General features: G+C 37.3%; 1 protein-coding gene across 1 annotated transcript in view; it reads left to right on the top strand.

Annotated features, from left to right (window-relative positions):
- The window catches only part of SEMA3D (semaphorin 3D), a 198,393-nt gene extending 175,602 nt beyond the window's left edge, over positions 1–22,791 (top strand). The window contains exons 15-18 of the mRNA XM_077761204.1: positions 1,783–1,940; positions 4,095–4,159; positions 10,543–10,682; positions 18,438–22,791. Coding sequence (XP_077617330.1) covers positions 1,783–1,940; positions 4,095–4,159; positions 10,543–10,682; positions 18,438–18,863 — 789 coding nt within the window. The 3' untranslated portion in view covers positions 18,864–22,791. The remainder of the gene's footprint in view (positions 1–1,782; positions 1,941–4,094; positions 4,160–10,542; positions 10,683–18,437) is intronic.
- Positions 22,792–23,280: the final 489 nt, after the last annotated feature.

The raw sequence follows: 23,280 nt of genomic DNA, 5'->3' as shown, positions 1-23,280 counted from the left end.
ATTAGCCAGATAAATTAAAAAGGGGTGGGATGAGGAAGCCTATGCCAAGTAGAAAAGGAGAAGATTTGGAAAGGTGTGAAGAGTGAGAAATCATATCTTATTCTAATAAGCTTGTGGACAATTAGAGCAAAGGACATATGTGTGTGCAAGGGGCAAGGAGGCTGGAAATGATTCTGGGATGTAAAACAGAGCAAGATTAGGTACATCCTTAGATGTCTTCCTAAGAAGTTTAACAGTTTTATCTGAGGACAAGGAAAACCTTTAACATCTTCAGCAGGAATGTGTTGTGATAAGCTTTTCCTTTTAGGAGGGTCGGTCGGTTGTGGCAGCCCAGGAGATGGATTGAGTCCTGGGGTAGAGGTGGGGGTTGTCAGAAAATGAGGCTGAAGCCAGTGGAAATATTAGGACACATGAGTAATCCAGGGAAGAAGCAAGAAAGAGAGACAGAAGTGGTGGCAGTGCAGAGGAAGTGGAGAGGGAGAAGAGGAGGTAGACAGAAAGTTCTATGTAAGAGAATGGGAAAGATACGGTGGCTGACTAAGAGATAAAGGGGATTCAGAGACAACTCCCAGCTTTGTGTCCTGGGTAAGAAAGCTAGGGTAGCAGAGCTAGATTTAGGGCAATCCGGCATGTCAGCCTTGACCTTGTTTTCAAGATGCCTCTGACTCTTTGTACAATAAGAAAGGCAAAGAAATGAGGATAGAAAAGAGGGGGCGCCTAACATTTATGCAAAGAAAGGAATCCTCAAAGGAGACAGAAATCTTAGGCAGAAATAAAGACCAAGAACAAGAAGAAGTTGAAGATCAAGAAAGGCATTGTTCTTGGTGTTAAACACTAAGGAGAATTTAAGTAAAAAATACTCAACTGGGTGCATTGCATTTAGCAGCCTGGAAGTCTTAGCTGACGTTTTAATGGGCAGGAGAGTAGAAGACAGATGTTTGTAGCTTGAATACATGTATGTTATTTATGTCAATATTTATTTCCCAGGTTTTTCCCCTTTGTGTGAAGTTTGCCGTGCCCACTGTTGTTGACCATGAGTTAACTGAAGGCACAGACTCTGTCTTACTTACTTGTATCATCCCTCTCCCTGTCTCCTCCACCACATACGCTCCGTGAATGCTCATAGGGAGCAGTGAATTATTTTCAGGACTTACTTCAAAGTGCAACTTTATTTGCTGAGTTGTTTAGTGTCCTGCAGCCTTTCATTTGTGAAAGGGAGGCATCTTTCGAGCCTCCTTAATACTTTCTTCACAGTGATACCAAGCATTTTCTCTCCGGCTTATAACCCACTTTCCTTCAGGGATCAATAAGTGCTTCATTAGTAAATGAAATGGTTCAAACCACAAGAAAGTTTCAGAAATCTCTTTTCGGTCATGTCTCACGTGAGAAGCCACAGCTTCGGAAGACCATCAGTGTTGCCTATCACATCTGTGCTTGATATAATCTACCAAAGCGTATTTCCAACCATTGAGAAAGAATTTGACATCTTAATTCCCCAGTCTAGCAGCTGGTGTTTGACCTTCTTAAATTACTGCCAAGGTTATCCTAGCTCCCTAGAATCCTGTCCATTTTGGTATCAACATCTTCAAACCGCCATGCTGCCAAGAGAGGAAGCAATTGACTCATCCTACTCTCTGTTATGTTTCTATACAACTGCTTATGTTCTGTACAAAGGCACCCGAGGAGGCAGATTTAGATCTGTCATGTGGTATTCAAGAAAGGGAAGTTCTTAAGACTGGTCTGAAAGATGCTTCTAATTCATTTGTTTTGCCTGATTTGTAGCAACAATTGTACATCGGTTCCCGGGATGGATTGGTTCAGCTCTCCTTGAACAGATGCGACACTTACGGGAAAGCTTGTGCAGACTGTTGTTTGGCCAGAGACCCCTACTGTGCCTGGGACGGAAATGCATGCTCTCGATATGCGCCCACTTCAAAAAGGTAAGGGTCACATGGGGTTAAGGTGAAGCCTTCTTTTCTACCCAGCAAATATCTCACCAGAATACCTTGTTTTATAGTTTAAATTAAAGAAAATATATAGAAAACACGGTCTCTGGTAAGAATATTAAAACTGAATTTTTCCTACAACTAAACATTGAAGGAGGATAAAGTAGAGGGTTCTGAAGTTCTGAAATGTGGATCTTTAAAATTTCTGATAAACTTTATATTCTTTTCCTTCATCCATGTTAAATACCATTAAGTGGTTTTTCTCAACTACTTTGCCCTTGCTAAACTCCTCCCTTCTTCCCTTATTTTAGATATGTCTATGTTTACCCTCACTGTTTTGCAGATAATGATACATACATGTGTTTCTAAAAGTGTGATTATAAACAGCGAAAAGCACATCTCAGTGACTTGGTACGATTTTATTTTTACTGTAATAACTTTAACTTGGTCAACTTCCATCATTCAGACATACTGAAACATTGAAATGCTTTCCTGCTGTTTGCTGTTCATTGCTTTCTGTGCTCTTAAAAATGAAGCTATTTTGAGCCAACAATACCCAGCTAGAAATTTATCCTATACGCACATGGGCAAAAGCACCACAAAGTCATTCAAGGATGTCCATTTCAGCAGTGTTTTCAGTAGCAAAATTATTGGAAGCAACCTGAGTTGCCATTAGTATGATTGATGCTGGCCAAATATATTATAATTATAATTTTTTTGTGCGTTATAGTAACACCTTTTTTCTACAGTATTGTTCAAGGTGTATTTTTCCTCTAAGGAAAATGCCAGCAATTTGTATATGGTTTTTTTTTTTCACCTTTAGGTCTGTATTAAGTATGATAACAGGTGAGTGTATGTCAGTCCCACGAGTACATACACACTTGTTTCTTCTTGAAATTTGACTCACTCGTCGAATTTCAAATTTGAGGAATCACAGATTGAATGCATAGTACAGCAGCAGATACGGCTTAAAATTAAGAGACATTTTCTATTCCCTGAAATTTCTGGATTAGATGTGGGTGGGGAGATACTGCTATTACCAGTTCAAAGTGAAAAACACCAATATTTTGTTATAGTTTTTGGCTAAGTATATACTTCTCAGAGTGCATCCTTGGGGAATATTTTTCTTTTCTGGAAGCTAAAAATCAAAGAGTGCTCATTAGTTCATAATGGACCTTCAGTTTGATGAATTGACCCTGTTTCTTAAGAAGCCAAGATTTAAAAACATTCTTGACCTTATGTACCTTATACAATCATAATTTTTCTTCTTATATTTCCCAAGACTGTATCTCTGATCTTGCACACATGCCCCTGTGATAGTTCCCCTTACCTTAACATAAATGTCCATGGGAGCCAAAAAAACATACATGATAGATGAATCTTGTACAGGCTTGTCACCTGGTCAGCACTGCCCTTAAGGAACACCCTAGGTATTGCAGAGTTTACTGTGACTTTTATGATTGCTGAAGTGGCAACATAAAATAGCCAACGCAAATGAAAATATATTGTAAGAGTTTAAGACCTCTTTAATTTAGGGTAGCAGCTTTCTGTTTTCTTATACAATAGCTACTATTTTCTCTTAAGAAAAATATGTGACAATAATGCACAACACCATGATTTATTATTATCCTTGTCTCTCCTATCAGAAAAACAATGTGAACAGCATATCCGCAGATAGGATAAGCCATTCATGCTCTACCAAACTGGTACTTCTATTTGAGATGACAGTATTTAACTTGTTGCTTAACTAAATCTATGTAATAATGAATCTTCGTAGGGTAACAAGTTGCGTATTTGTGTTTCTATCCATGAACTAAAGCTCATTAGTTCATAATGGACATCTTTTACANCCCCTCTCACTGGATGTATCTGAAATCTGGACTATATTTATAGTCAACCTGTTCAATTGAACAACTTGTCAAAAGTCAGAGGAGTTCAATAAAATTTATATCACCTTATTTTCAAAGCAGGATGCATTCTGTTAGGACTCTATTTTAGTGGTATTTGGATTAACATCAGATGGGATGAGTTGAGCTGTAAGACAAGCATAGTTCTGCTCTTGCCACTGTTATTAGTGTTAAATGCAGACTTTTATCTGTTCCAGCTATCATGCTCAATGTTCTAAACAGTTTAATCCCTTTTCCATAGGCGAGCTAGACGCCAAGATGTGAAGTATGGAGACCCGATCACCCAGTGCTGGGACATAGAAGATAGTAAGTATAGGTTTAATATGCTTTTCTCCCATTTAAAATTTTAAGCCTAGTCTTTGTGTGTCTTTTTATTATATGACTTAAATATATCTATTATATGGGAAGCTTTCATTTTATATAATGCTTATGTTCTGGAAAAGCAACAGGAGATTTTATCAATCAATCCCCTGTCTACATGCCTAAGTGAATAATCCTTTGTTATATCATTATTTGTATCATATGTCTTTTTAAATTCCTATCCATTTTTTTGTATTTTTTACTGCCTTACCCATCCTCATAAAGTTTGAAAACTGCTTATAAAGATAAACCAGGATATAGTCCAAAGCATATGGACATTTAGAGTAAATTCAAAGAGTCCCTTCCAGAAAGATCTGATGACAGTGTAGGCACTTGTTAGAAGGTTTTAGGTTTAGGTGGAGTATGCATTATTTGAATTTGGGTATTAATTCAAGCTTTTATTCAATCAATAGATGTTTATTCAGTGACTTCCATGTGCATATAATTGCCTTGGGTACACTTTGAGACAAAGAAACTCCTTCGAGAGCTTATAATTCTTCTGGGAGATATCATAAGGCACAATTAGTGATATGGGAGTTTCACAAAGAGAGACATCACCAGAGGCTGTATTGTTCAGAGAAAATTTCATGGAAGATCTTGAGAGCCTGAGTATGACTGAGACAAAGTAGAGAATAAAAAGGACTGAGTCTCATAACAGAGAAAAAAAAATCTATAAGAGTATATTGCAAAATATCTATATGAATATATTCTCCCAAAAATCCATAAGAGCATATCCCAAAAAAATTTATAAGAATATATTCCAGGGGCGCCTGGGTGGCTCAGTTGGTTAAGCGTCCAACTTTGGCTCAGATCATGATCTCATGGCTCGTGGGTTCGAGCCCTACGTCGGGCTCTGTTCTGACAGACGGCTGAGAGCCTGGAGCCTCTTTCAGATTCTGTATCTACCACTCTCTCTGACCCTCCCCTGCTCACACACACTCTCTCTCTCTCTCTCTCTGAAATAAATAAAACGTTAAATTAAAAAAAAAAAAGAATATATTCCAAAGCTTTGGTTCCTTTCCACTGTCAAACTCTACCTTCAGACAGAAAATACATGCTCACACACATGCATGTGTTTAGGCACATGCACGCACAAACACATGCACACAACTGGAGGAAGGAAACTGCCTTCCCTTCATCACATTGTTAGTAACCACCCCCACATTCAATAAACAACCCAAATTTCATAGTCTATAACTGCTGACCTGGAAGCTTTGTAATCGAAAACAAACAATTATTTATAATTGATAATTTCATTCTTCTGAAAAATAGGCTCTGATCCAGAATAGTATGTTTGACTTCTCGTTCTACTGCATCGGTGACTTCCTGTCATGTCGAGTGTTTTATTTAGCAGGTGTTACCATGTGCAACCTATATGGTTTTTCTTTTTCTTTTTCTAATAGTTTATTGTCAAGTTGGTTTCCATATAACACTCACTGCTCATCCCAACAAGTGCCCTCCTCCATAGCCATCACTCCCCTTCTCTTCTTCCCCAGCCCCATCAGCCCTCAGTTTGTTCTCAGGATTCAAGAGTCTCTCATGGTTTGCCTCCCTCCCTCTCCCCCACTATTTTTCCCCCTTCTTCTCCCCCATGGTCCTCCGTTAAGTTTCTCCTAATCCTCCTATATGTGCAAACATATATTATCTGTCCTTCTCTGCCTGACTTATTTTGCTCAGCATAACACCCTCAAGGTCCATCCATGTTGCTACACATGGCCAGATTTCATTCTTTCTCATTGCCATGTAGTACTCCATGGTATAGATAAACCACATCTTCTGGATCCATTCATCTGTTGATGGACACTTAGGCTCTTTCCATGCTTTGGCTATCGCACCTGCGAGATGTTTCCGGAACCATTATAAGTATTGAGGATATCCCAGTGAATAAAAAAGAAGACAATCTGTGCACACATGGAACTTCTGTCCAAGTTGTGTTAGGGGAGGGAACAGGCGGTAAACTTAAAAAGAAGTAAAATATGTGCTATGTCAGACAGTGATAAGTGTTGTAAGGAGAGTGATTCAAATCACAGTTCCTGCTGATGGTGGAGATGGTGACTCACCATATCCTGTTCCTGCTGTGACCCACTCCACACAGTCTTTGCCAATCATCATCACCACTGCCCCCAATTCGTTTCTTGTCAAGGTCTCCAGCAGTTTCTTCCTTGCCAAATTCAATGGCCAATTTTCAGTTCTCATTTTTACTTAACGTCTAACTCCCTTCACCTTGAAATACATTCTTCACTTGACTTCCGTGCAGTGATGTGCTGGAGCCAGTTCTTAATGGTTCCATGAGTCTCTCTTATTATTTAGGAATTTCTTGAGCTGGTTTTAAATTCTCAGTAGCTTGATTCGGCCATAGTGGGAGTTTTTACACGAGGAAAAAGAACAAGTACTACAAATCAGGGTTTTTTTGTTTGGAAAGAGAAGGTGTGTCAGCACTCCTGGGCTTCATGACCCCCACCCCTATCTTCATCCTTATGATTTTCCTCTTACCTTACAGGCTGCTCCTTTTGAGTGTTCTTAACTCCCCTTTGCATCTCATCATCTGAACATAAAATCTCTGCCTGTTCACTCCTTAACACCATCAATTTCAATACTATCGGAGGCAACTTACTCCCAGATTCTTAGTCCAGTTCTAAACTCTGTCCTGTGTGCCAGGCAACAAATTCGGTCTCTCCCTCTCTCTCTGCCCCTCCTGTGCTTGTGCTCTCTCTGTCTCTCTCCCTTTCTCTCTCTCTTAAAAATAAATAAACATAATTTTTTTAAATGTTAATGTCTCAGAGACACCTTTTCTGACCATCCTGAGATACTTTCTCCTTGTTCTACCTCTGATTCTCTGATCTGCTTTATTTTTATTTGTAGTACATAACACTGCCAAATACTATGTTCCTTAATTTAGTCACTTGATGACCTTGTCTCTGTCACTGGGATGTAAATTGTATTGTAGGCACAAAAGAATGCATAATGCATGGGTAAAGAAGAGGGTACTTAGCTGGATAACATCTGAGTTCTGCTAAAAGAGGAAAGACAAATTTTACAGTAATTTCACAATAATTATAATGAGAAAGACCTCACATAGGTTGGGCTAGGTTATGACAGTTCCTATGGAATTCTACAGAGTCTATGTTTACCCTGTAGACTATAAGAAGTTATTTCATATTTCCAGAAACAGTCATTTTTGAAAAAAAATATGAATAATTGACACCTATTTGGAGAAGCCAAAGACAGAAAATCAACTGTGGGTATTAAAGTAGAGATACTGAGGTAATTAAAAACTAAAGTATTTGCAATCTTAAGGAATATTTTATTAAGTTATAATTGACAGATAACATTATACCAGTTTCAAGTACACAACAATAACAATTCAACACTTGCACACATTGTGAAACAATCACAATTGGTCTAAGTTAGCATCCATCACCATACGGTTAGAAAATAATGCTGCAGTGAATATGGGAGTGATGCATCTTTTTGAGTTAGTGTTGTTTTGTTTTGTTTTGTTTTGAGGTAGATACCCAGAAATGGCCTTGTTGGATACAATATTAGTTACATTTATAATTATTTGAGGAGCCTCTGTACTGTTTCCGTAGTGGGTCTGCTAATTTACATTCCCATCAACAGTGCACACGTGCTTCCTTTTCTCCACATCCTCCCCGACACTTGTTATTTCTTGTCTCTGACAGATATAAGGCAAGAGCTCATTGTGGTTTCAATTTGCATTTCCCTGATGATCAGTGACGCTGAGAATCTTTCCATGTACCTGCTGGCCACCTGTTATGTTTTTTTTGGAAAAAAGTTGTTTGTCAGTTTCTCTGTTCATTTTTACTTGGATTCTTTGGAGGCTTTTACTATTGAGTTGTATGGGTTGTTTATATATTTTTTATATTAAGCCCTTATCAGATATATGATTTGCAAATATTGTCTCCCATTTGGTAGGTTGACATTTCATTTTGTTGATGGTGTCCTGTGCCGTGCAGAAGCTTTTGGGTTGATGTCATCCTTCTTGTGTTTTGCTTGTGTTCTGGCATCAAATTTAAAAAATCATCAATAAGACTGACATCAAGGAGCTGACTGCTTGAGTGTTCTTCTAGGAATTTTATGGTTTCAAGTCTTACATTTAACACTTTAATCCATTTGGGGTTAATTTTATGTATGGTGTAAGATAGTGGTCCATTTTCTTTCTTCTTTCTTGCCTGCCTGCCTGCCTTCCTTTCTTTGGCATGTGGCTGTCCAGTTTTCCCAACACCGTTTGTTAAAAAAAAACTGTCCTTTCCCTATTGTATATTCTGGGCACTTTTGTTGTAAAAATAATTGACTATCTATGTGTGGATTTATTTGTGGGCTGTCTATTCTGTTCTACTGATCTGTGTCTGTTTTTATGTCAATACCATACTGTTTTAATTACTATAGTATTTTTAGTGTGGTTTAAAACCAGGGAGTGTAATGCCTCCAGCTTTGTTCTTTTTTCTTAAAGATGGCTTTGGCTATTCAAAGTCTTTTATGGTTCCACACAAATTTTAGGATTATTTCTTTCTCTGTGAAAAATGGCATTGGAATTTTAATAGGGATTGCACTGAATCCAAAAATTGCTTTTAGTAATATGGACATTTTGGAAATATTAATTATTTTAATCCAAGAGCACGAAATATCTTTCCATTTACTTGTGACTTATTCAATGTCTCTCATTAATGCCTTACAGTTTGCAGTGTGAGGGTGTTTCTTGTGCCTTGCTACATTTATGCCTGCGTACTCATTCTTTTCAATGCCGTTGTAAATAAGATTGGTAAAAGTAAGAAATTTAAAACTCAGAAATAAAATACAGATTATTAGTAACAACGAATTCATTCTTCTGTCAAATGGCATAGTGATGACTTTGTGTCAAAGAGTCATTGTTTTTCCTGATTTGAAAAAGAATTTCATACAATCAGCTATTTCATTTTCACTCATTTATCTTTTACCTACCGGACCAATTCTTTGGCTGAATCGGTCTGAGTTTCTCCCCAGCCTTTGCCTCATCACCCGACAATCTGCCTGCAGTCTCCCTGCTCTGCTCCTGAACTTCTTTGCTCAGGAAAATGGCATCTGTTACTCTGAAGAGATGCATGTCTTTCTCTTCCATGATTGGCACTGGGATCTCTCCGTGCATTAGGAATTTATTAAGTGTGAAAATCATAGATATAATCTGTTGAATTGGCCGGGATGGAGGATATATTACAAGTTTTGAATGGAATTCACACATTTTGAAGGTTAGATGAGGTTAATTCATAATGGTGTCAGCACGCCTGACTTAATCGTTGCTGGTAAAACACAAACAAGTTCAAAAGAAGCTTCTTCAAAGGAAAGCTTGACTATTGGATAGATGTGCATTCATGCCATTTGCTGATAATTTTGTGTGCTTACATTTAGGATTCACAGAGGTCCCTTAAGACTTACTCTTAGTTTATGCCTAAAATCTAAGGAGGCCCATCTGTAGAATTGAGACATCTGAATATAGGATGAAAAAGTGCATGTTTGGGCCAGGCTGAGCAGCTGTCATTTTTTATTTGATCAAATTTGAGCTACAGATCTTAGATCACACATGGGACACAGGCTTTGGCTACTCTGGACGGAATGCATTTCAGATGGTGCAGTTGATTTACGAGAATAGGGTGTCTGAGACAATGCTCCCTTAGCAGCCCATTAACTATCTTATAGCAAATGCATGTTGGGCTTAAGAATCCCTCTTTGAATAAAAGAGAACATTTTTGGGTAGATAGTACAGAGAAGGTCCAGATTCTGAGTATTAGACTGTCTAGCTCAATATCATCATTATAGAATTTTGTCAAGTACAGACCACTATACTTACTTTTCTGACATTAAAATATCTTGATGTTATGTGGTCAGCTCTGTGGATCAATTCATGATAGAATTTCTCTTGAAAGATGAAATAAATTGCTCTTCTGGAACTATCTACAAAATTGGTTATATTTTATACAAATTAAAAGGGGTGAAGCATTAAAAGACACTAACATTTTATTCAATTCAGCTTGGATAAAAAGTCTCCAAGTGTTTAGAGTTAGGTCTTATGAGTTCTTACCTTAAAAAATTGGTTGCAAATAGTTAATATATTGATGAAAGGGTAAAAATTTTAATGCAGGGATAGAGTTTTAAAAATCAATCTATTAGAGAATATTTGACTCTTAGGTAACAATATTATAACATGAATTTCCTCTCTCTTTAATAATCTGTATGAATCTTTTCCCCATAGCATCTGTTCTAAATCAGTCCATTTTCCCATTGCTTTTAAAATCAGATCAAGGTTAATCTCCTATTCCATGTTTGTTTTCTAGGCAATAGTCATGAAACTGCTGATGAAAAAGTGATTTTTGGCATTGAATTTAATTCAACCTTTCTGGAATGTATACCTAAATCCCAACAAGCATCTATTAAATGGTATATCCAGCGATCAGGAGATGAGCATCGAGAGGAGGTAAGTTATAGTCATCAAAGAATTCTCACCTTGAGGGAAATAGTGTAAAACTTAAATCAAGTTTGGGTTGTGAGAGATGTTCAATGCTTAGTGCTGTATGGTTCTCTCATCACTATTTGATAAAGAGGAAAATACTAATTTATACTCACTAACATGGAAGTCAACAATGCTTTTGATATGAATAGGACAACTTAGGAGTGAGTGCCTGGGTGTCTCAGTTGGTTAAGCATCCAACTCCTGATTTAAGTTCAGATTACGATCTCATGGTTCATGAGTTCAAGCTCCACATTGGGCTATAAGTGGCCAGTGCAGAGCCTGCTTGGGATTCTCTCTCCACCCTTCCCCTGCTTGCATTAATAAACTTAAAAAGAATAGGACAACTTAATACAGATACATTAATAGAATATATTTAAAATTAGATTGAAGTTTTTTAAGAAATGTACATAATTTATTTTTCAAACTTTCATTCTCATAGATTGTATTTTAGAACAATTCCCTGCTCAAAAATAAGAACACAGTATTTTCCCCCTATAGTAGGAAAAGGAGTACATTTTGACTCATACTGTATTTGACTTAGAACATAAAGTGAAACAGGTTGAATATGTATGCAGAAATACCTGTCTTTATCATATCATATGAACAAGTTAGATAACTATCTGGACACGTACTTCTTCATTCTTGGTGTATTTAAAAGCAAATCAGTAGAGGGAAAAGTAATATGGCTGTTCTCTTTATCTTTTGACTTTTTCTGTTTAAGTCTCAGAAATATGTATGGTTGAAACATATAACAGAAATTTTGTGAGGTAGATAGGTTATATATTTTACTGAACTTAATGAGATGACTTTGGGTAGTCTCAGAAATCCTGTATTATTATTTGAGTGCCATGAAACAAAGGGTAATTGGCAAAGCTTTTATTTTTCTCTGTCAGTGCCTGAGGAAACCAGGAATGCTCAGTATAGAGTTCTAATATTCCCATTAGCAAACCCAGGTTATTGTAATGAGTAATGGAATGAACTCAGGATTCAGAATTAGATATTTGATTGAATCACAGTCTTGTGTCCTTTGGTAATATCACTGAGCCTGTATGCACCAGAATTTTCTGAAGTGAACAAAATCAATTCAAAAGCTACTCTGAAAATAAAATGAGAAAATACAGATGAAAATGTGAATTTCAAAGCAGCAGATTACTCACAAGTGTAAAATATGCATATAAAATTGCAGATACTGGGGGCGCCTGGGTGGCTCAGTCAATTAAGCATCGGACTCTGGGTTTCAGCTCAGGTCATGATCTCACAGTTTGTGAGTTCCAGCCCCACATTGGGCTCTGCTGCTGCTTGGGATTCTGTCTCTCCCCTTCTCTCTGCCCTCCCTTCTCTCTCTTTTTTTCTCTCTCTCTTCCAAGTTTACATAAACTTTAAAAAAAAAAATTTCAGATACTCCCTCTCAGGAAGGTGTGTGAAATAGGAAATAGTCCTGATCATGTTTTCGGCTTGACTGCTGAGGATTTATGAGCAGGTTGAGAGGTTTCTATAACACTCCATTTCCCTGTGCTGTAAATAGGCAGACCAAATGCTCTAAAATACCAGCCTCCTTGATAAGTCTATAAACATTTAAAATAATGTGTGTATGTCATCAGTCAGACATTAGTAGAGAATAGTGGTTCTCAACTGCAGGTGGGTTTGCTGCTGGCGTCCACATCTGGCCATATCTAGAGACATTCTTAGTCGGCACAGCTGGATGGGTGGGTGGGTGGAGGGTGCTCTTGGCATCTTGTGGATGGATGTCAGGGATGATGCTAAACATGCTCACTTCAGAATAAAGAGTCCTCTGGCCCCAAATTTTAGTAGTGCTGAGGGGGAGAAGCCTTGCAGTAGAAGGACCAAATTTATCATAGGAAATTGATGTAAAGATACGCTCCACCATTACATTAAGGGGTTAATGTCTTTCTCTTCGTCTGCAGTCTTTAAGAACAAATGTTTTTATTAGAATGTTGACTCTTTATACGCTTAATACCAAGGGAATACTCTAATGTTTGTTATGTCAGATCTCTCCAATAAAACTTTGATTCTTTATCATTACTGACGTCCATACTTTCTAAGATTCCAGTATATCCATATTTATACTCAATGTTTATTGTAAGGGCCCCATTTTTTCCAGTATATTTTAAAGTATTATCTGACTTGGAAGTGATCATGTAACTTTGAAACGTAAAGCATTAACTTTTTACCAAAGAAATATTGATTCTGAATTTTAACATGCACGTTTTTAGTTACATTGTAATATTTTACTCTTAAATGTTCCAAACCAGCATTTTTAATTTTATAGTTAAAATTAAGCTTGATAATTTCTCCCCAGTTAAATGTAATTCTTAGAAATGATGTTTTCTCCACAGCAAATTTCATCTGACTTTTAAAAGACTATGGTACTCTGCTTATGGGGAGTCTCCTACTTCTAGATATAGACATTTGCCTATTCATGTTTGCATTCGCATCTTTCATATTGCTGAAGAGGCAATGCATTCCTTTAATGTACCTTTTGACAGTATATCATACAGTCACGGCGGTACCATGCTCCATGAATTTTAATGGGGCAGAAATAGTGTATTTTACTTACAAGTATCCTAACTGTAATATTTCAACTGCTATTTTTATCTACCTTTGGAAGTAGGTAGTTACACATTGTCCAGGATATGCACTCTTGTTTCCTGAGCTGAGGAAAGGGGCAAAATTCAGACTAGATTGGAAGCATTCTTCCCAGCAGGCTGTCTTCTGCTCCTTACCAAGAAGGTCACAGTTTGGAATCTTCCCCCCACTGAAAAAAAAGCCTGCGGGAAGGACTAGAATCTCCTGTGGGACAGAGCCTGTCACCAGCTTATTCTCTGTCAGGGGGAGAACATTTCCTTACTGAGATGTCTCACAGTTGGGTGCTGTTGGGGTGGTCATGAGTCAGCTATCTGCCGACTTCCTTTTAAAGCTAGTCTTAAAATTGATGATGTTTATGCTGGAAGTGGCAAGTTAATCGGCTGTCCCTGAGCTTCTGTTGAACTATTGGGGTCTGAATGACTGGAAGAGGTAATACCTTATGCCATTTGTAGGAATATTTTCGTGTGTGTGTGTGCGTGTGTGTGTGTGTGTGTGTTTTAAAGACATCTTCAAATATTTCTACTTTTCCCTTTGTAAGTCCTTGTTTTATTGATGTTCTATTATAAAAGCAATATAAATGCTTTTGAAATTATAGTGACACACAAAGAATTTTGAGGCCTCTAATGATGTCTATTCCAGCTTTTTTCCACCAACCGTTACACTGTGAGCAGTTTTCCTTATCGTTCAATTTGAATACCATGTTTTTCCTATCCTCTACACCAGCTACCCTGACACCACAGTCTTTCATGATTATTCCATGTTATTTAAATAGCACGTGTTTCGTCTTAAAAAATTGGTAAACTTCCTGACATCTAAATCTTCCTCTGCTTTTCTAGCTATTTTCTTAGGACGTATCTTTTGAGGTAAAATAGCTGAGTGAAACATTATCTTCATGGCTTTTGATAAACAATACTATATGCTAATTTCTTGTCAAAATCACCATATTAGTACCTTTGAACTTCTGAGGCAAAATTGTGTATGATAATTCAAGAACATCATTGCCAGTTAGGTATGAAACTGTCATATTATGTAATATCTATTTCTTTGTAAATTAGTGGGTATGAATTTACCCTCTCCTACTTCATAGCTGTCGGTTTCAGTTGTATTTGGTGAAGTGCTTTACCCATCCTTTGCTTAGTTTTTTTATTTATTTTTAATATTTTTATTTTTGAGAGAGAGCAAGCAAGTGAGCACGAGTGGGGGGAGAGACAGAGACAAAGAGGGACAGAAGGTTCAAGCAGACACTGGGCTGACAGCAGAGAGCCTGATGTGGGGCTCGAACTCACAAACTGTGAGCTCATGACCTGAGCCAAAGTCAGACGCTCAACGGACTGAGCCACCCAGGCACCCAGCCACCCAGGTGCCCTTGTGAAAATCATTTTTAATGAATACTTCATTGAAAACTAAGTATGTGAGGGAGCCTGGGTGGCTCAGTCTGTTGAGCATCTGACTTCAGCTCAGGTCATGATCTCGTGGTTCGTGAGTTCAAGCCCTATGTCAGATTCTGTGCTGACAGCTCAGAGCCTCAAGCCTGCTTCAGATTCTGTCTCCCTCTCTCCCTACCCCTACCCTGCTTGTACTCTCTCTCTCTCAAAAATAAACATTAAAAACATTTTTTAATGATTTTCACAAACTCTTTTAAATTCTATTATTGTTGTTTACATTTTAATGCTATACTTATTACAAGTCACTTATTATGTCTTACGTCTCTAAATTTTTTGTTTCTCCCATAAAAGAGTTTAATATTTTACATAGACAAATCTATAGATTTGTATCTCTATGATGTCTCCCTTATTATGCTTAGAAACTCCTTCTTTTATGAAACATCAAATATATTTTTTCTGGTTATTTTGTGATTTTATTATTACCATTGCAGTCTGTATTTTATATTTACATTTCCTCTAAGATACCAAATTAATCTAGGGGTTAGTTATGTATAAATCTTTTAAATAGCGAGTCAGTTGCCTCAGAATATTTTTAAATAAGTCTTCCTCCTGTGTTTGTTGCAGAAAAGAGATATTCTTGAAGGCCTAGTCACTTCCAAGACACACGCCACGCTTTAGCTATGAGAGATCTGACAGGTGCATTATCTGTAAGGGAATTACCATTAGGCCGCTATTATTGGAGAGCAGAGTGTCTGACCTTTACCTGCTGCTTCGTACCTAAATGTCCTTTGTCCCTCTCCACGTTACTCTTCTCATTTTAAATGAATTGCCCTCCACTGAAGATCTACATTTAATAATGCCAAATATATTATCCCTGTTCCCATTAGGCAAATGGATAGTCGACCCCAGTTCAAGTGTGGTTTTGATTTAGCAGAGCCGGTTTTTACTTATCACTCTTAGAGTGGAGAAAATTCCAGGAGTTTAAATCAGTGGCCAGAGATTACATTATCTCTTTGTAAAGGAGCTGAATTTTCTAAATGGACTGTGCTGACATCTCACTGTCGAGATACAGTCTGCGTAATGCCTCCTATGCCAGCGTGGCCCACAGGCAGTACAGAGGAGGAGAATGGAAAGTAGGCAGATGTGAATCAGCCGTTTAATTTCTGGTCGCAGCTTCCTGTCTCTAGGTAGCAAAAAACTCCTATGAAAATACATCAGTTCCAACTGTATTTTATTAGAAATGCTATTTCCATCAGCATATTTTTGCAAATTGACAAAGAAAAAACACTTCAATGATCTAATAAACATTCGATAAATCCAGAAAGAAATGTCTTAGAGCACATTTTATATCTATAGGTCAAAGAAAGAAAGAAGAAAAATGAAGCATTCCATGAAAGAAAGAAAAGGGAAGGATCACATTGTACTAAGGAAATGCCAGGTGTTTATGAAATTCTGAGTCCAGTAGGGACAGACATAGACTCAGAAGGAGGGTAGGGGAGCCGGGCTTCAGAGTTAAACAAATAAACAGGATACAAGAAGAGAATAGCAGAGATAATGAAGTGTTACATCATATGTGCGAAATCAAAGTCATAATTTCTTCCTGTCAGGAGATTAAAGAGAACAATAAAAAGTAGTGAGTCAGAGCTCTGACAGCTCTCTAAAAGCCACATTAAGTGCAGCTTAAACATTAACAAGAGTTCCAGTTGTGAAATCTAGAGATGAACTGAAACTGAAGTCACCCACCTTGACTGTCATGCTAATAACCAGAGGCCATTTTCTATTAAGAGTAAATTACAAAAAATAAAAGCTTCAGAACATCACCTCTCCCGCTCTCCAGTGACACTGCAGTAGTCTATAATGTTGCTAATAATACCTCACACTTTAACCTTCAAAGAGCTTTACTCTTAACCCCCCAAATACACCATATGCTCTGTCACCAGCTTGATAAATGGAAGACCCATCGGAGAAGATAAATGAGTAATCATAGGAAGCAGAGTCTGCAGATAAGCCCCAGATCCTAGACTTTGGAGTCAGAATTTTGGGATCTAAGGTGTATTTAAAATTTGAAGAATAATCCCTACAGTAAAATTACTTAAAGGAAAAGGCAAAAGTAGTGTGCAAAACTTGAGATTAATATTCCTGTTTAAGATGGACCCTTTTGAATCCTACTGATTCAAGTTCACATTCATTATTTTATTCATGAGACTCCCCCGGTTTCTGAGAACATAAGTGAATGACAACAGCATTCTTAAATGCCTGGGCCTCTAGAATAAGTCCATTAAAAAAAAAACAAAAAAAAAAAAAGTACACACAAAAATCTCCAAATGGGGAGAGTTAAGGGAAACAAACAAACAAAACCCTGATGGTGTGGATTCAGCGTAGAATGAAGGCAGCCTGGAGACCATTCAGTCTCATTAACCAGGGATCTGGGCTGTGACCTTTGGCCTCGCGTGGTACCCCGCCAGCTGCACTTCTCTGGCACAGAGGGTGGTTGGTGATGTACTTGTTCGTTAGCTGGGCTGGTAGCCAGAGATGTTTCTTTTCCTTTGCTCATATTTCCACAATTGGAGGGACTTTTTCCTACATACTTTTCACATAAAGATACAGTGTACAATCTACCCACTGTGAATAAATTTAATTTAGCTGTCTTTATGCCTCCTTGACTTCCATCCACTAAAAGTCTACAATTCAGGGGCAGATGTGTCAACTGGGAAATCTTCCAGACTTCTTTGTTGTCGTTGTTATTCTGCTTAATGCCGGGACACTCAACAATATTCCACATTAAACAGGGCTCTTGTGTCGGTAAACATGCCTCCAGTCTTATTGAAGATGGATTTGCTATTCACACCAGATTGTGAGCCAGGCAGGCCTAAATGTTTGAATTGTCTTTCAGGGCTATTGCTTCAAAGGGTAAAGAGCATCATGTTTCAGAAGGGGTTCTTTTTTGTTCATTGAGTTTTCTCACACTTGAAATCACATTACTCTGTCATAGTATCCTGAGGTATGGCAAATATTTCCACAAATGACATAATCTGAAGTATCACATATACACACAGTTTCAAAGTTCAATCCATAGTAAAAGAAAAAAAAAAGGAAATTCATCTTTCAATGTTGCTAACCTTCTGACTATGGGCCTGCTCAGTTACGGTTCCAAAATCCAAAAAGCTGTATCCATGCTTTTCCACTAGACTTTTAACAAGTCACCACGTACAGTCTGCATCTGCTGTTCAGCTCACTTACTGGGTGATATCCAGAAGACAGAGTAGATTCCTCTCGGAACCATTGCTCTATTTCTCCTTCACAGGTAGTAGCATGTGCTAAAATCTCCTTTTCTATACAATGGCTGTCAATGTCCTGTCCTGGCTCAGAAATTCAGATACCAATTGGTGTTCTTAATATTCCACTTGGTATCTGAAATCTCTGTAAAGATGGTTGGCTGACAGTTTCCAGTTTTACTTCATTGTTTTCTTATAGCTTTTCATTCCTGTCTGTAGATGGGGAGAAAAACTTAGATAATCATGGGATGCAAATCTGCATCTTTGGGAGCTGTTACTTTTGTGGAATTTTTTACTGTCTTCAACTGTGGCTGGTAATGTTGTTGGCTTGATGACAGAGAGATGGGAAGCGATCTCTTAGGTTCATCTAAGTAAAGCTAGGGAGCCTCTGTTCATTTGCTCCTAGCCCCCTCTGCTTTTCATTTATTACCTCCATTTTTCCAATTCTGCAGTTGAAACCTGATGAAAGGATCATCAAAACAGAATACGGGCTACTGATTCGAAGTTTGCAGAAGAAGGACTCTGGGATGTATTACTGCAAAGCCCAGGAGCACACTTTTATCCACACCGTAGTGAAGCTGACTTTGAATGTCATTGAGAACGAACAGATGGAAAATACCCAGAGGGCAGAGCACGAGGAGGGGCAGGTCAAGGATCTGTTGGCCGAGTCACGGTTGAGATACAAAGACTACATCCAAATCCTTAGCAGCCCAAACTTCAGCCTCGACCAGTACTGCGAGCAGATGTGGCACAGGGAGAAGCGGCGACAGCGAACCAAGGGCAGCCCCAAGTGGAAGCACATGCAGGAGATGAAGAAGAAACGGAATCGAAGGCATCACAGAGACCTGGATGAGCTTCCTAGAGCTATGGACACGTAGTTTCTTCTTGAACTTAAAGAAAAGAAGTCTTCCCCTGCAAAAATAGCATCTTCTGTTTTATACACCCCATATATGAACTCCTAAGAGCTTTCCACTAAGTTTTGCTAAGGCAAAGGACACAAGAACAATAATCTGTAGAAGACCGTCTATGGCGAATACGGCATAGCGAGGGCAAATAATTCATCTGAACCGGTTTCCCAAGAACTAAACATGTACTGCGAAGTCTCAGCTTTACCCTCAAAATAGGGGCTTTCCGTCTGTAAATGTTTTATGTTCTGAGTTTTTGAATTTATTGTGTCATGTGAATAACTGAGCTAAGCAAGCATCACATTTGATATCATCATAAGGTGCTTTATTTCCCTTGCGTGGCCGTTAAGGATGGAGTTGACCATGCAGTTGTGCTGTATATGTGTTCTTAGGAACAGATATATCAATTCTGCTCTAGAACTGGCTACCACATGGTAGGACTTGGAAGACACACATTCACACCGCTCACACTATCAGCAGGGTGTTTGCCAGTAAGCCGTTCACTCTCGGTGCATGGTTTAGGAATTCGGAGAGGTGCATTACTTCGGACCACAGAGGCTACGTTCGTTGTCCTGCAGCGTGATTTACTGAAGGGTATAAATGCTACTCCCAGCATTCCTGTGACTTGTCAGGGGTACCAGGTTCACAGAGAGAAGTGGGTGCACGGTTATGTGTTTTTAGAATCTATGCTGGGCTTTACAGGGATGGAATGCTTCACAAATATTTTAATAAGACATGGGAAAACATTTTAATAAGGGAAACACCATGATGTATACTGCATCCTAATGGAAAGGCATGCAGATGGGATTTGTTAAGAGACAGAAAGAAAGATAGCCATAAATTCTGGCTTTGGGGAAAAGTCATATCCCCATAAAAAGGCAGAACAATCACAAATAACGTGGGCGAAATGTCATGTAGCTTTGGTCACTAGAGTATAAGTGGCTGCCAATTTGTAATCCATCTGTTAAAAAAAGTCCACATTAGAGCAAACTGCTAGCGAAAGTCTGAGGAAAAGTAAATTTTCTAGAAGATCGTGGGAAGAATGAACACAGATTTATTTACAACCAATGGGATTTCAGTAGTACTTCCTCTCTTTTTCTCTAAAATTTCATTATACTCTGTAAATTATTTCCATATACTGCCTTTATTCTCTCCTGAATATTGGATTATTGGAATTTATTTGAGAGACTAGGAAAATAACAATATATGCATATAGAGAGAGATAGAATTAGGTAGACTAGAGTGGTGGGGAGTGGGGATATCTATTTGTTGAATAACAGAACAAATGAAAACATTTTGACAACGGAAAGGGTTAAATTAACTCTTTGACATCGTTTCTTGACACAATCTTTTTGCATTTCTGAGATTATATGCTGTAATTCAAGTAGCATTGTCTTTGTAATTTAATAATAAATAAGCCTAATGCATGTAAGGAAACCGAACTCTCAGCATTAACGTAAACGTTCTTCATTTTTTGTTAGCACTTTCGAATGTTTCCAATTTGACTTTCCTTCTCTGCATACATACGGCCTGTTTCCTGCCTGTGGAAGCAAGACTCACCTTTCCTTCTTGGAACACAAAACCCTTAGCCTTCTTCTGTTTTGCCTCTTCACGCCCTTTTTAAGTGTGAAATGAAAAATTAGTCACTTCCTCACATGGAAGGCAGCCTTTCAGAAAACTGAATAGCAGACATTGCTCGTTTATCATGCATGCTGCATATCTTGAAAGAAGAGCCTCTGAGAACCCGTGTGGTTAAAGGGCACCTTATTAGAGTTCAGTGTCATGTCTGTGACTGCCTCGATGTGCAGAACATTCAATCTTCGATTCATTTTATTTGCTTTGCTTACCTATCTGAAAGTAGTCACACTGCTATTTGAGGTTAAGTACCTCTTTTGAAATGATGCCATATATATTTGTAGGTGTTTCACATACGAGAAACTTAAATAAGTTTTTTTTGTTTTTTTTTTAAGGTGAACCAGAAACAAACACTCTTTAAAAGTAATGCGTAAGAAAGCTGTAGGGGGATCAGGCTAATTGAACATCGTAATGAGAGTGTTTGTAAATATTGATTCACTGGGTCCAAATGTTCCAGAATTCATAGCAAGCTCAAAGCAAATAAATGGGAGCCTGTTTTACTTTTAAGATTTCCTGTGTATCAGACAGTCGTGATCAAAGTATAGATGGCTTCAGGAAAATGACATGAAGCTCAAACATTAGGATTGACTTCTGTAATAAATATGGTTTTCATCAAAATATGAATGTTCGAGCCATTTTTTAACTGCTCCTTTTTAATCTTAATTATTTAGATAAAGTTTAGACAACTTCTTTTACCTTACAGCTGATATTTTGGCTGCTTTGGATCTAAAATGTTAATTTATGGTAATTGCTTAAAATATATTTGAAATATTGAGTAAATATTGAGTGAAACAAAAAGTCATATAATAAAAAACACGGACAAAGATTTATGTGTATTTGTAAAGATAGAGGACCTCTAAGCTAGATTGAACTTTGAACCTTTTAACTGCCTGGGACACTTAAGAGAGTGCAAATATGTAAAGTCTAGGGTTGAGATACAATATATACTTCCTCACCACTGAAGGTTTTACCAAATTTTCCTTGAAATAACGACAAGTAAAATTATAGTCATAGTTTCAAAACTGCTTGCTAAGAAATTAGCTGTCTATGGAGAGGTCTTAAAATGTCTGCTTATTCTTGGTTTCTCATTTTTCTCCCCTGTTTTGAATACATAGGTCTTTAACTGGCATATTCTCGCCTGCATTTCATTCCATCTATTTATGCTGCTAAATGGAATCCTGCCTTTCTGCATACATTTACATTCAATTTATTGGGAATTTTGAGAGTTTGCTTAGAAAGGAATAGTAATTAATTTATGTTGAAACTTTTTTTTCCTCCAAAGAGCTCAAAACACTGCATTCATATTACCAAATAAACATTTTGGAAAACCAACCAAATTACTGAAGAGATGGAAAAATAGTCATGGAGAAATTCATAAATTTGCAAAATCTACAATAGTAGAAGAATTGTAATCTATACCAAATCTCACCAATCTGTTGGCAAACTGATGCTCATTTTCAATATGCTACCTGCAAGACTGTCTTACTCTTGAACTCTGCCTTTGGTCTATATTTCAGTTCTTTTATGCTATTAAGTGTTGTTCCTGCTGAATTGTATAGACTCAATTAAAAAATGGGTTTACAGTGGCCAGTGACTGTTTTTCAACACTATCAAAATTAAATTTTCAAAGCTTTATAATAACCACATGTCCACAGAATATTAAGTTGAATAAGAACATTAATTAGACACTGGTATTTTAAACTTAAATATAAGCTATACTTCATAATATATCATAAATACAAATGAAAATAAAAACTGAAATGGCTTCTCTTTAGAATGTTACATGTGTCTTAGACAACGTGTTGGAAAATTGATTAACCTTATTTGGAATGGATAGTTTAGAAAAAAGGGATATATGAATGTTTTTAATAGAAAAATGTATTTTTCTCAGTAAATGACCACAACATTTAAATAATTGAGCTTACATGCGAGGTTAAAAAATAAGATTTAAAATTCCAATATTGACGGAGCAAAGACAGGAACATGCACACGAATTATACCTCTCATTTAAATATTTTGTAGTATAGAGTATTTATGGTAAGTTTGAGACAGAGGATTTTTGGGGAAAGGGCAAAAATCTATCAGTTACTCATGTAATTTAATTCTGGTATTGTAAGTGCTTGCCAATCAATTTTCCATTACAGTTTTGCTCTTTTAAAAGAACTGTAGTCTTGTAATCTAAAATAATTGAAAATTGTCAAATGTATATTTTGGTTGTATTATATAATAAAACACAAGCATTAGTGTTCTATGGTTATAAACAGAATGTTGGTTTGTGTGCAAATTTTGTTTTCCAACCCTAAACGTGGTAACCGAATCTTATGCAGGGCATCTCATTAAATCAGATACCAAAGAAAATATTTCCTGAAAGTGTTCAGTAATTATATTTTGCACTGTTAAGTATTCAGTAACTTCTCTTCTGAAGGAAAAGAATAAGCACCTCTCCTTATATCATATAGCTATGCTTTACTGTGATCTAAATTTAGACTTTGGCAGACTGACATAAACGTTACTACCAGACGTAACTACTTCTAAGACTTCTAGGGATCATTCTATAAGTGAAATTTGAGAACACTCATCTATACGTTTTGCTCTATGAGTATAATTTATTAAAGGAGTAAGCTGAGGGTTTTGGTTTTGCCTTATAAAGAAATATCTTGAATTTATTTTAGAGAATATTCTAATTTTTGCCAGTCTGGTACATTTGTGAAGGATATTTTATATTTGCAAATAGATAATATATAATATGCCCCCA

Source organism: Crocuta crocuta, unplaced genomic scaffold, assembly GCF_008692635.1.
Source record: "Crocuta crocuta isolate KB4526 unplaced genomic scaffold, BGI_CrCroc_1.0 scaffold476, whole genome shotgun sequence".
Taxonomy (NCBI): domain Eukaryota; kingdom Metazoa; phylum Chordata; class Mammalia; order Carnivora; family Hyaenidae; genus Crocuta; species Crocuta crocuta.
This window is presented reverse-complemented; position numbering and strand designations above follow the sequence as displayed.